General features: G+C 49.6%; 1 protein-coding gene and 1 non-coding gene across 2 annotated transcripts; one reads left to right on the forward strand and one right to left on the reverse strand.

Moving 5' to 3' along the window:
* Positions 1-7: 7 nt before the first annotated feature.
* On the forward strand, positions 8-11,141 carry CINP (cyclin dependent kinase 2 interacting protein). The gene is made up of 5 exons (XM_081548794.1): positions 8-53; positions 1,661-1,829; positions 4,114-4,243; positions 9,408-9,537; positions 10,689-11,141. Exons 1-5 carry the CDS (start codon positions 47-49, stop codon positions 10,889-10,891), a joined length of 639 nt encoding a protein of 212 aa, XP_081404920.1. The 5' UTR covers positions 8-46; the 3' UTR covers positions 10,892-11,141.
* LOC145530770 (U5 spliceosomal RNA) lies at positions 3,143-3,259 on the reverse strand. The gene has a single exon (XR_014072063.1). It is a non-coding gene; the product is annotated as a U5 spliceosomal RNA (small nuclear RNA).
* Positions 11,142-12,702: the final 1,561 nt, after the last annotated feature.

Genomic DNA, 12,702 nt, shown 5'->3' on the forward strand with positions numbered 1-12,702 from the left:
CTTGGGCGGAGCTTCGGGTCTCTTTCCCGGGATCCCAGCGGAAGGCATGGAAGGTGCGTGAGAAGGGCCAGTTTCCCCAAGCGGGAGGGTGCGAATGGTGCGGTTTGGTCCCGAGCTGCGTGCCGATTCGTGCCTGGCCCAGCCCGCTGGCCCCGGCACAGACTCCGCAGTCGCCCTGGAAGTCAGTTTTGCCAAAATGATACAAAGGAGCGTCAGCAGATCCTGACACTCAAATTGTTATAAATTAGCACCAGCAGACCGCTTTCCCTGAAATCCCGTCAGAGTTCCCGGACACAGAGTTTTCTGAAGTGGAGGGAGGGGAGAGGAGTCTTCCAGGACTGAGCCGTTAACTTGTGGAATCCGATGCTGACTCCCAGTAGGCAGTGTCAGGGTTGAGTGCACTGCTTGGTGGGGGTGGAAAAACACTGTAGAGGCCGTTGCGGTAACACATACTGTGTTGGATACTTGCCGTGTGCCAGCCCCTCACAGCTTTGCATATATTATCTCATCTTCACATCAACTCGGAAGTAGATATAGTTTATCCCCATTTTATGGAGGGACACTTTGAGGCCATGAGAGGTTAACTAACTTACCCAAGATTGCACAGGTGGCTGTAACAGAGCTGGGATTCAAACCCAGTTGGTCTGGTCTTTAGAATCTAGACTCCAAACTATTGTGTGTCCTGGATTCCTCAGGACCTCTCTGAGAATTTGCACCTTATCCTGTGGGTCATGAGATGCCTTTGTAGGATTTTTTTGGTTATTTTGGCTGTGTTCTGTCTTAGTTGCGGCACGAGGGATCTTCGATCTTCATGGCAGCATGCAGGATCTTTATTTGTGGCATGTGGGATCTAGTTTCCTGACCAGGGCTCGAACCTGGGCCCCCTGGGCCACCAGGGAAGTTCCTGAGGGATTCTAAGTAGAGAAGAAGAGAGGGGTGGGAGGGCCAGACAGCCTGAGCTGTCTGGGTGTTGCTTCCCACAGGAGCTGGGGTCTGGGTGGGTCCCAGGGTATGGGCAGCATTATTCTGAGGAAGGGAAGAACTTTCTAGCAGAGAGAACTGCACATGCAGAAGACTTTTCAAGAGTTGCCAGTAGTTGATTTTAGCTAGAGATCGAGGGGCTTCAAGGTGGGGGTTGCAGCGAGGCTGAGAGGGAGCCAGGTCCTGAAGGAGTTTGGACCTCCTCCTGTGTTGGCAGCGTTGAGAGCATCACTGCATCTCTGGGGTCCAGCTTTGTCAGTGTTGGAGTGACTAGCACCAGTTACGCACAGGGCTCGGAGCAAATGCCAGGTATCAGACTGCCTGAGGCTAGAGAATAGGAGTGCCAAGGCAAGGGCATCAGAGCCTGGCAGCAGAAAGTTACAGCTCTGCCTACATCCCGACCTTTGCAAGTGGTCAGAGTGCTCAGGGTGAAACTGTGGAGCCATTAGGCTTCGAGAGGACTCAGCTATATCTGCCGAGACTTTAAAAGTAGAAACAATTCTCTTTGTCTCGTCTCAGGAACTTTCACATTCATCTACACGTCTTCTTTTCCACAACATGATCTGTCCAGTCGATGTAGTGTTTTAGATAGTCTTACTGTCGCAAATCATAAGGACCATTTTCCTCCCAACTGTGATCATGCATTTCACAAAGTGATGTTTGTCTTCCTCCCTATCAGGAAAGGCCCTTGGAACTGTAACGCCAAGAAAACCTGTCTTATCTGTCAGTGCAAGAAAAATTAAGGACAATGCGGCCGACTGGCATAATTTAATCCTGAAATGGGAAACCCTCAACGATGGAGGTTTTGCTACTGCAAACAATATTGCCAACATGAAAATCAATTTGTTGTAAGTACCGGTAGAACCTGCTCCATCCGCTTCCGCCTTAGCAATTGGGCAGACATTTCATGGGTGTCTTTTAGAGAGGGCTGGGGAGTCTCCAGCAACATGGATAAATAAAGCGAACAAGCAAGTGATAAAACAGTGCACGCGGGTATGAAATGTGCGTGCATTTTAAATACAAAATTATGCTATGAATTGTTCGTGGTTACATCTGCATGCCAAATTATCAAATGGATTGGGAGGAGACACTCAGGCGCTGATACCTTCCTGGAGGACTGAGTGGGATGGTAGGGCAGGTACCACTTCATCTCCAGAGTGCTGCGTTTCATTTCTGCAGTGTTGTGACTATCACTAGAAAATACAAAGATTTGGTCTTTGTCCCTGTTCTTGGCACGTGGCTCTTAAAACCCTTAGGATTTCCTTAGGGACCCGAGCTATGGAAGAATATTTAGTTATAGTAATATTTGTTCTTTGGTCCTCCAGTTCCTGAATTAGCTCCAGAATGATTAAGGAGTGTCTTATGGTCATAAAAGCATGACTACCCTGGTGGCTCATACAGTAAAGCGTCCGCCTATAATGCGGGAGACCCAGGTTCAATCCCTGGGTCAGGAAGATCCCCTGAAGAAGGAAATGGCAACCCACTCCAGGATTCTTGCCTGGAAAATCCCATGGATGAAGGAACCCGGTAGGCTACAGTCCATGGGATCCCAAAGAGTTGGACATGACTGAGCGACTTCACTTTCCCTTTCCCTATGGTCATAATAGGCCCCTTTCTAAGACATCTGAGCCTGTGTTAATAAGGGGGCTTTTGGAAAACCGCTAAGAAGGGGGACACCAGCCCTGTGATTAGAGTTGGCACTGTCAGCCCTGCCCCCTCACCTGAACTCTGGGGAGGTTGAGCTCGTCACCAACGGCCAAGCATTTAATCAATTGTGACTTCATAAAGAAGCCTCCCTAAAAACCTGGAAGGACAGGGGTTTCGGTAGCTTCTGGGTTCAGAACCAGAGCGCTTCCCTGTGCCTGAAGGGGCATGTACCCCAGACACCACAGGGACAGAAGCCCCTGGGCTTGAGACCCTCCCAGACCTTGCACTGGGTACCTCCCTGTGGCGACCAGGAGTCAGATGCAGAGTCGGGTGTTCAGAGCAGAGGAGACATGCTGGAGTGTGTTTTCCCTTAGCAAGTGCTTTTAAAAAGACAAAAGAATTGTGAAGAAACTGTTGGCAGTTGCCAGTTCTGATTGAAAGATTTGCTTTATTATTCTTTGTGCTTTCCTGTATATATGTTTTTAGTTTGGGTTGCTTTTTTTTTTATTTAATCAGCCTGGCTTATGCAAGCCCTCAAAAAATTTAATGAAGACTCAAGCTTGTTCCTACTCACAGAAATCTTTTAGTAAAAGGTGAAAGATTGAAATGACCTGAAGAGAAACATGAGTGTGGATCTATATACAGTTTTAATTTCTCAAAGTCGCGTATCTTTGTCTACCGGCCAGAGTCTAGAGTCTTAACTTCTTGGCCTGGACCCCTGGCCCTCGCCAGCTCTCTCAAGCACATCAGACACGTCAGCCCTCTGGTCCCTTCTCCTGCTCAGCAGATTCCATGAAGCAGGCCTTACCTGACTCCATAAGATGCTTTCTGAAGTTGGAGGTGAGGGGCCGGATACATGGGGAGTTTGGGATTGATACACACACACTACTGTAAATAAAATAGGTAACTAATAAGGGCCTGCTGTATAGCTCAGCGAACTCTACATAATACTCTCTAATGGCCTAGATGGGAAAAGAATCTAAAAAAGAGTGGCTATATGTGTATGTATGGCTGATTCACTTGCTGTACAGCAGAAACTAACACAGCATTGTAAATCAAGTATGCTCCAAAAAATTTTTAAAAAACTTTTTGGACTACAAAATGAACAACAACGAGAAGATCTTCTCTGATAATCTTCTAATGTTTCATTTTTTCACTTAAATGTTGATGGTGGAGGCACTAGATTAATTTCAGGTGCTGTGGGTCACAGCTTTCCATTTACAAAACGCGTTCCTAGCTGGCGGGCTCTGAGGAAATGACCGTGTCTTACCCACTGAAGACCCCACAGGGCTGGATTGAACTGACTTTGTTCTAGGGCAGAATCGAGCAGCGGATGGACATATTCCTCGTGTGCGTAAAGAACATGTAAACATGATGATGTGAAATGACACGTGTACACGGATACTGAGTTTTCTAGGGTTCATCCTAACGAAGGGAGGCGACCTCACGGAGTGTGTTCTGTTCCCGCTTTTCCATCTGGTCCAGGAGCAAAGACAAGATAGAATTAGAGAGCAGCAGCCTGGCTTCCGACGACAGTACAGAGAAGGAGCACCCGGAATACAGCAGGGAGCTCGAGACGCTGTGCGAGCAGCTGCAGACCACCCTGGAAGGTTTGGTAAGGTGCCGGCGCCGGCCGGTGTGCGCATGCGCCCCGCGGGCCCCGCGCCTCCCTTCGCCAAGGTTTTGTCTGTCCCTCCTCTGCATCCTCGTTGGTCTCTTGCTCCGCCTGCCCCACAAATCTTGTTTCCGAGATGCTGTCCTGACCTTCCTTCTGGCCGGCGTGTCGCAGGGCAGTGTCCCCCGCTCCCGGTCCCCACAGGAAGCGGATTAGGCTTGCGGGCCTCTCGCCTCTACTCAGCAGCCGTACGGAGGCGAGTGGGCGCTTCTGCGTTCCAGCAGAGCGCTACTTATGGACGCTGAACTTGGAATTTCATACAACTTTCATGTGTCACATGAAATATTCTGCTTTCGATTTTTTTTTTTCAACCACTTAAAAATGTAATCCCATTCTTAGCTCCAGGGACGCACAAAAGTAGACCGAGCTGGATCTGGCCTGAGAGCCCTGATCTCGCCCATAAGGGAGGCTCTGAAGTGTTGTTTAAGTCAAGGCTGGAAGTCGCTGGCCACCACGTGTGGACGAAACACCTCATCCAGCCAGACCCAGGGATAGGGTTTTACACATCTTAAACACAGATAACTAAGGCTCCTCCATATAGAGGCTCTATATATTCTAACATTTCTTGATATAAATGTTCTAATGCTTTACATGCCTCCTTATCTTTTTAAACAGCTTATGTCCATCATCGTATTTCTTCAAGATACCACTTGTTCAAAGTTAGGATTCCACATATTAAAAGGCAGACTATAGGTTTAAAAGTTTTTCAGAAAAGAAGCACATCCATTATGAGGTGTCATGGTTTCTGAAACATTAAAATGAGAAAAATAAATAGTGCCCTGAGGACATCTTGGTGGTTTCGCCCTTACTTTGATCGAATTGCACTACTGTCTTCGGGATATTTTGCCGTGGGGGGTGCTGTTTGTCTCGTCCAGGTAAACGATTAGGGTTTTGTTACTGTCCTGTCTTGTAACACTGCCTTCCGGGTTGTGCTGTGATGAGAAACACTTGCCCCCCTGCCCAACCCCTTGCACGTGGTGCTCAAGCAGAAGCAGGACAGGCCTGTGTCATCAGCCGCTTCACTCTGAGCTCCGGTTCTAGGCAGGTTTGGGGAAAAGGTGTGTGGGCTTGGCGTTTTCTTTGTTGTCTCGCCATTTCACTGCTGCGTCTCTGGTAACTGGGTAATTGACCTCGGCTTCTGAACCTAGGCTTGAAGTAACATAGGCAGAGTAATCAATCGAGTTTCCAGACTAATCCACTTGAAAACTGACGACGTGTATATTTTTCCCCACATTAACCTATTTGATTATGGCAAGTGGTTTTGTTTGGACAAAACACCAGTGCACACGTTGCTTGAAAGAAAAAACTGGATGGCTAAGTTCCTGTATTGAAATGTTTATTTCCTGGTCACACTTAGCTTTTAATTGTCAGTTTTTATTGTTTCGTTGACGTGTAGTTGGTTTCCAACGTTGTGTTCCTTTGTGCTACACAGCAAAGTGATTCAGTTATACGTATATACACATACTCTCTCTCATATCTTTTCCACTATGGTCTATTACGGCATATAGAATATAGTTCCCGGTGTATATTGAAATACTTTCAACAAAGGTAAGCACAGGCAGCTGGGCAGTCGTCTGTTGGTTCGATGTGGCAACACTCGCCCCAGAACTTCATCATCCGTGGCCTGCCGTCTCCATCTCCACACGAAACCTCTCCCAGAATCCCCCAGCTGGGTTAGGACCAGAAACGCTTCAGGCACATAGTAACAGGACTTTAGGGAATGTAAACACCCTGGGAGGGATTTTGTTTCTAGATGCCATTTGGCTTTCTTTAGCACCTACTTCCCTCTTTGTAACCCTCTACATATGCACACCACGCTGGGGAAGGAGGGCTGGGCAGGAACAAGGGGAAGAGGCTGTTCGCCTCCCTTTTCGGGCCAGTCAGGACTGACTGGTTTTGCTTGTGCTGTCCCAGCTCTGCCGGTTCTCGAGTGCCTGTCTGGTGCCGTGGGACCCCCTTCCTCAGCCCCGCTGACCGTGCAGAGGAGGGACGGCCTGGGAGGTTGTCAAACCCAAGTCAAGGTCCAGAAAACCCAGCCTGCTGGACTGAGCAGGTGACATGTCCTATCCCCGGCCCCTTCACCCACAGCACAGCTCTAGGGCACATGGCCTGGCAGGGCAGCCGAAAGTGGCCTCCAGGTTGGAGGTGACTGCGTGCCCCACAATGGCCCTAGTTCCCAAGGCCGTCCTTCATACAAAGCTTGGGCTGACCATGGGTGCTAGTTGTCAGGCCCCAGAGTTCTCTGCCCCGGTGGAAAAAGTGGTTCAAGGGCCTTCCCTGGTGGTGCAGTGGTTAGGACCCAGTATTCACCGCTGTGGGCCCCAGGTTCAATCCCTGGTTGGGGAACTAAGATCCTGAAAGCTGCATAGCATGGCCAAAAAAATAAACTAGTTTGGGAATTAGTTCTCACTCAGTGTCAGGCTGCAGTCCGTGGGGTCGCGAAGAGTCGGACACGACTAAGCGACTTCACTTTCACTTTTCACTTTCATGCACTGGAGAAGGAAATGGCAACCCACTCCAGTATTCTTGCCTGGAGAATCCCAGGGGCGGAGGAGCCTGGTGGGCTGCCGTCTATGGGGTCGCACAGAGTCGAACACGACTGAAGTGACTTAGCAGCTTAGCAGCAGTTTCAAAACCAAAGTTGATGTTATGAGGATATTGATATCATTATTCCTATTTTCCTCCAGACTTTAGAGACAGTGGTTTCCCAGGCTTGACTTGGCCTTGAATCTGGCCTTGGTGGAGTTGTCCGTGTCCGTCAGCTGGGCGAACATTTTGCAGTGAGGGCTGTTGGCTTTAAAAGCAGGGACGTGGAGCCGCGAGCGTGTCACTTCAGGGCTGCACGTGTGTGTGTGACTTTGGTGTCGTTATTGATGAATGAGCCCCCGAATGGAGCTGGCCCCTCCAGCCCAGGCTCGAGCCTCCAGGGTTTCCTGTGCTGTCCTCGAGTTTGTCTAAGCTCTTCTTAGCATTAGGTGGCAGCGGGGAGCTGCCACAGGACACAGAGGGCAGGGCTGGGGATTGGGTGTCGAGGCCTGGCCTCGTCCTTTCCGAGCTCAGCAACCTTGAGAAGTTTCCCAGCTGTCCTCCGGAAATGATGAGTCCTACTTCCTGGGGTTGGGCCAAATGAAATATCGAACCTGGAAAGATTTGGGAACAGAGTCTGGTCCTTTAAAAATTAATGTTAGCTAAATTTAGTGCAGCCGCTTATGTAATTGGAGGATGCTTGAAGGACCGAGTGTAGGGAATTAAGATTTTGACGACTGATGGAGCTTTTCCTACACCCCCCTGTGCACATACAGCTAACTCCACACATGGGACCTAGAGCTGTGGTCTAGTAGACCAACGGTGGGGCTTCCCAGGTGGCGCTGGTGGTAAAGAACCTGCCTGCCAATGCAGGAGACATGAGAGACACAGGTCCGATCCCTGAGTTAGGAAGATCCCCTGGAGGGGCGCATGGCAACCCACCCCAGTACTCTTGCCTGGAGAATCCCATGGACAGAGGAGCCTGGTGGGCTACAGTCCGCGGGGTCCCGGAGAGCTGGACATGACTGCAGTGACTTAACACGCGCGCGCACAGACCTGTGCTACTGAAGTCTGAAAGCTCGGTCACTGCCCACGTCTGTCTACGTCACAAACGCTGACGTAGCTCCGACCAGGCGCTCCACAGGCGCTCACTCAGTGCCCCGGCCCCTGTGTAGGCAGGCCCTCTGTCAGACCCGTCCACACTGCAGAAGCTCCTGACGTGCACTGAGGCACCGTCAGCATCACGTGGTCACTGCCTCCTCCCCGCGTGAAGCGTGCTGGGCTGCCTTTCAGGATTCAGGTTTTATCAACAAGGAAACCAAGCCTCAGGGGTTTCAGTGAACTTGAGACGAAGCAGGACACGGAAGCCTTTCTGTCCCACCTTTCCTGTTTGTAGGCAAGACCCCAGTCTCGAGACTTGCCTGGTGGTCCAATGACTAAGACTCCACGCTCCCAGTGCAGGGGACCCGGGTTCAATCCCTGACTGGGGAACTAGATCCCATGTGCTGCAGCTACGGCCTGGCGCGGCCAGATAAATAAATACCGGGGCTTCCCTGGTGGCCCAGTGGTAAAGAATTCACCTGCCAATGCAGGAGACACGGGTTTGATCCCTGATCTGGGAAGATCCCACATGCCGCCCAGCAGCTAAGCCGTGAACCACAACTGTGAGCCTGCATTCAGAAGCCCGAGCACCACAGCTAGAGAGTGCCCCCGCCCTGCTTGCTGCAACTAGAGAAAAGCCCGCACAGCAACAAAGACCCAGCACAGCCAAAATTCATTAGGTAAAATTATAATGACTCCAGCCTGCCTGACTTTCCCTGCGTTCCAAAGGGTGGATTCTAACAGTTGCTAATTTAGAGAGGAGCAGTCAAGAAGCTACTTGAGGCAAGATTAAAGGGACCAGAGAAGCTCATCAGGATTAGGAGACCCACCACCTGAGACCAGTCCCCACACACACCCTAATCTTATTGGCAACCCCACCCCTTGAACTGTGGCTATAATACTCCTTGTCAAATACTCCTGGGCTGCAGACACAGTTTTGCGGGGCAAGAGGCTGCTATGTCCCCCTTTGCCTGGCAAAGCAATAAAGCTATTATTTTCTACTTCACCCAAAACTCTGTCCAAGATTTGATTCAGCACTGGTGCACAGAGCGTGAGTTTTTGGCATCAAACTCAGGCAGTTCCTCAGAGTCAGAAGTGAGCTCCTCCAATGCCTCTTCTCCTGTCTCTCTCTCCATAAAAGGGAGAGCCTGCCTTGCCGCCCACCCCTCTCGGTCTTTGTTGCTAAAACATGAGTGATATTCAGAGATCTCAGTGAAGTGGGACTCAGCAAGCTTTCTCTTCTCCAGCACTGGAGATCCAGGGGTTTATTACGGAAATAATCCAAACTTATGAAATCGAAGCAACTGTTTACCTCCATCTCCCAGGAAATTTGCTGCATATGGAGTGAATGGTATTGAATTATTGGACTTACGTCTCAACAGACTTACATTTCTTAGCTTTGAAATCTTCAGAGTTACTGAATCTTAGACTGAATTTCAAATAATATTCTCATAGTCTAAGTTAATATCTTTTTCAGACCAAAATACAGATGAAGATGGAAAAGCTGTCTTCAACCACCAAGGGTGTTTGTGAACTAGAAGATTACCATTATGGGGAGGAGAGAAAACGCCCCCCCCTCTTCCACACGTGGCCCACAGCCCATTTTTGTAAGTGGTTCTTTCTGCCTTATTTTCAAGGGTAGATTATGAGAGCATTTCATGCCATCTAGATCTGGGCCTCTAAAGCTGACAGACTGAAATTCAATTCAGAAGAATCCATTGGGAGGGAGGGAGGGGAGGGAGGGAGATGGAGGCATCTTAGATGAGCATTTCTTCTTGGCTTTAATTACCTACTAACCAGCAAAGACTCATTGGAAAAGACCCTGATGCTGGGAAAGATTGCGGGCAGGAGGAGAAGGGGGCAACAGGGGATGAGATGGTTGGATAGCATCAGTGACTCAATGGACATGAGTTTGAGCAAACTACGGGAGATAGTGAAGGTCAGGGAATCCTGGGGTGCTGCAGTTCATGGGGTCACAGAGTCAGATACGACTTAGTGACTGAACAACAATCAGCAAAGAATATTAAACATCATTAGAGACCCATGAAGCAAGCTGCCATTAGTCCTTTAAAGCCAACAGGTAGAATGAACTTTGCCTTAGCAGAGGCAAAAAATTTTTTTTTCTTATGGAAAGATAGGTTTTCACTTTTTGTTTTGCTTTGTTTAAAAAGTAAATAGGGGTCACTTTAGCCTGCCCCATGGAGGAAGGCTGCTGGGAAAACAAACTCCATTACTTAAATAAGTTGTGCAGTCAGGGCTGTTTTTAGCATTATTAGTTTAAAAGAAGGGCTAAACTATTTGATGTCGCTTTGAGACCTCACTTCTAAATAAGGGAGAAAAGGGTAAAATCACCTAATGTAAGGTGTTCATTGAATATTTTCAGTTTGAGGTGAATGTGATCTGTATAGTGACTGGAGGCTCCTAAGAGCTGCGTAGAAAAGGCTACAGATACTTTTTAATTCTGTGACACTCTTTTCCCTTGTTATCTGATCCTAATTGACACTGGCCAGAGTCCATCTTCCTCCCAGTTCTGTTGCTGACTGGCTTTTAAGGAGCAGCTTTTCAAAGTCCCTGGTGGTCCAGTGGTCAGGACTTGGTGCTTCCACTGCGGAGGGCATGGGTCCACCCCTGGTCCAGGAACTAAGATCCCATAAGCAGCGCAGCAGGGCCAAAAAAACAAAACAGTGGCGGGTCGTCCCAGCCTCGGGCTCCCCCTCCAGCAAATGCCGCTGTTGGAGGGGGCGCGCGTTCCTTGCAGACGAGGTCGCCCGCAAGCTCTCCGACATGTACGGCCAGGAGCTCCGCCTGAAGCGCACGGTGGTGGAGCAGCTGGCACACACGGCTGACCGCAACCTCACCCTCAGCTACCTGTCCATGTGGCTGCACCAGCCCTACCTGGAGGGCAGCAGCAGGCTGCTTCTGGAGAGCATGCTGCTGGAAACCGGGCACCGCGCGCTGTGACCTCCCAGCGTGCCTTGGGGCTCCAGACTCCCTTGTGGACAGACTTTCAGGTGGGCGCTGGGCGGGGATCACGCCCCCTGGCCGCACCCCGGGATCAGGCCCTGTGCTTGATCCTTTCACCAGCTCTCTGCGGTCTCTCTAGACATTGATGACTGCTGTCTGCCGTCCACTGCTCAGCCTTGTCTGCACCTGTTGTGAATGTGTCATCTATGAAGACTTCTGCATGAAATAAATGAGTTCCTCAACTAAATGAGTGATCTGGTTTTTGTCAATTAGGTCTATTTTACATAGATTCCACTTGTGTAGAAAATCCCTGGTTTAATATTTGTTTGTATTGTTAAAATTGGAAACTGTATTAGCTTTGTAACTACAACTAAAATAGGTGGCACTAGTGGTAAAGAATCTGCCTGCCAACGCAAGAGATGTAAGAGATTTGGGTTCGATCCCTGGGCCGGGAAGATCCCCTGGAGAAGGAAATGGCAACCCACTCCAGTATTCTTGCCTGAAAAATTCCATGGACAAGAGGCTCCTGGTGGGCTACAGTCCATGGGGTTGCAAAGAGTTGGACACGACTGAGTGCAGATTAGCTTTGTAATTACAACTAGTAAGTCTAGAATAGCTTAGAGTTCAGAGTAAAGATCAGCATCGTGCAAATGAAAACTAGCTACCCAAAAATTGCCCCTGTCTTTGTACTCAGGCCATGACAGGCCAAGTGAAGTATCTTCCATGTCCTTCTGGTTTAAATCCTATAGTTTGGCAATATTTGCAACCAGATATTGGGGGTCAATTCTGCCATTGCTCCCCAGAAACAGAAGTCTAAGAAACTTCATGCTATGTGATATGGGATGTAGTCTCATGAAACTGAAGTCCTAGCAGCACAGGAACAAGTGCTTCCCAGGCAAAGAAAGAAAATATTCAAAAAATAAGACTTTATATATGATGGGGGTGTATTTGGAGCAAATCTCACTGTGTAAGTTGGCATGTGCAAAGCATTCCAAAGCAGCATTTCTTAGAACTTCTGGTTCCTCTCCTTTGCAGTAAACCCAACCATCATAACAGTAGTCTGTCAGGTGTCCTGCAGCCTGGAAACCACCCAGCTGGCATTCGGCAGAAGGGGCATCCTGCCCCCAGGGCTCCCTGCCGCCTGTCCCAAGCCAGGTGGGCGGGACCAGCCCTCCTCGGATGCATGGGGTCAGGTTTCAGGATTGGGGTGGGGTGTGGTACTTAAAAAAGAGGAAATGCTCTTCAGGGGAGACACTGCAGAACTGCTTGGCCTTTCTAGGACATTTCCTGTCCTCTTGACGCCTCACCCACGGACACCCAGGTTGCCCGGGAGAACTAACCGGGAAGCCCAGCCTCTGTGCACCGGCACTGAATTGAATCTTGGAGACAGTTTGGGGTGAAGTAGAAAAGAACTGCTTTGCCAGGCGAAGGGGGCCACGTTGGGCTAATGCCCTCAAAACTGTCCTGGGCTTTCATGGTGGCTCAGTGGTAAAGAATCTGCCTGCCAGTTCAGGAGACACGGGTTCAATACCTGAGCCAGGAAGATCCCACATGGCAAGGGGCGATGAAACCCCTCTGCAACAACTACTGGGCCCATGCCCCAGAGCCCGTAACCCCGCAAGAGAACTCAGGCAGTGAGAAGCCTGAGCACTGCAGCTGGAGTAGTCCCCACTCAGCAACTCGAGCCGAGTCTGCACAACGACAAAAGACCAAGCACAACCAAACAAATAAAAAACCGGAGCGGGGGGGGGGGGAGGGTTGTGTGTGCTGTCTTAAAAGTCAAGGGGGCGGGCTTTCTGAGGACCAGG

This window comes from Giraffa tippelskirchi, chromosome 12 (assembly GCF_054371585.1).
Source record: "Giraffa tippelskirchi isolate mGirTip1 chromosome 12, T2T-mGirTip1v1.2.pri, whole genome shotgun sequence".
Taxonomy (NCBI): Eukaryota; Metazoa; Chordata; class Mammalia; order Artiodactyla; family Giraffidae; genus Giraffa; species Giraffa tippelskirchi.

Excerpts from the sequence above, each read along its gene's own strand:
- CINP (XM_081548794.1), top strand. Across the intron at positions 1,830-4,113 it reads AACATGAAAATCAATTTGTT|GAGCAAAGACAAGATAGAAT; the intron begins GTAAGTACCGGT and ends CATCTGGTCCAG. Across the intron at positions 9,538-10,688 it reads GTGGCCCACAGCCCATTTTT|ACGAGGTCGCCCGCAAGCTC; the intron begins GTAAGTGGTTCT and ends CGTTCCTTGCAG.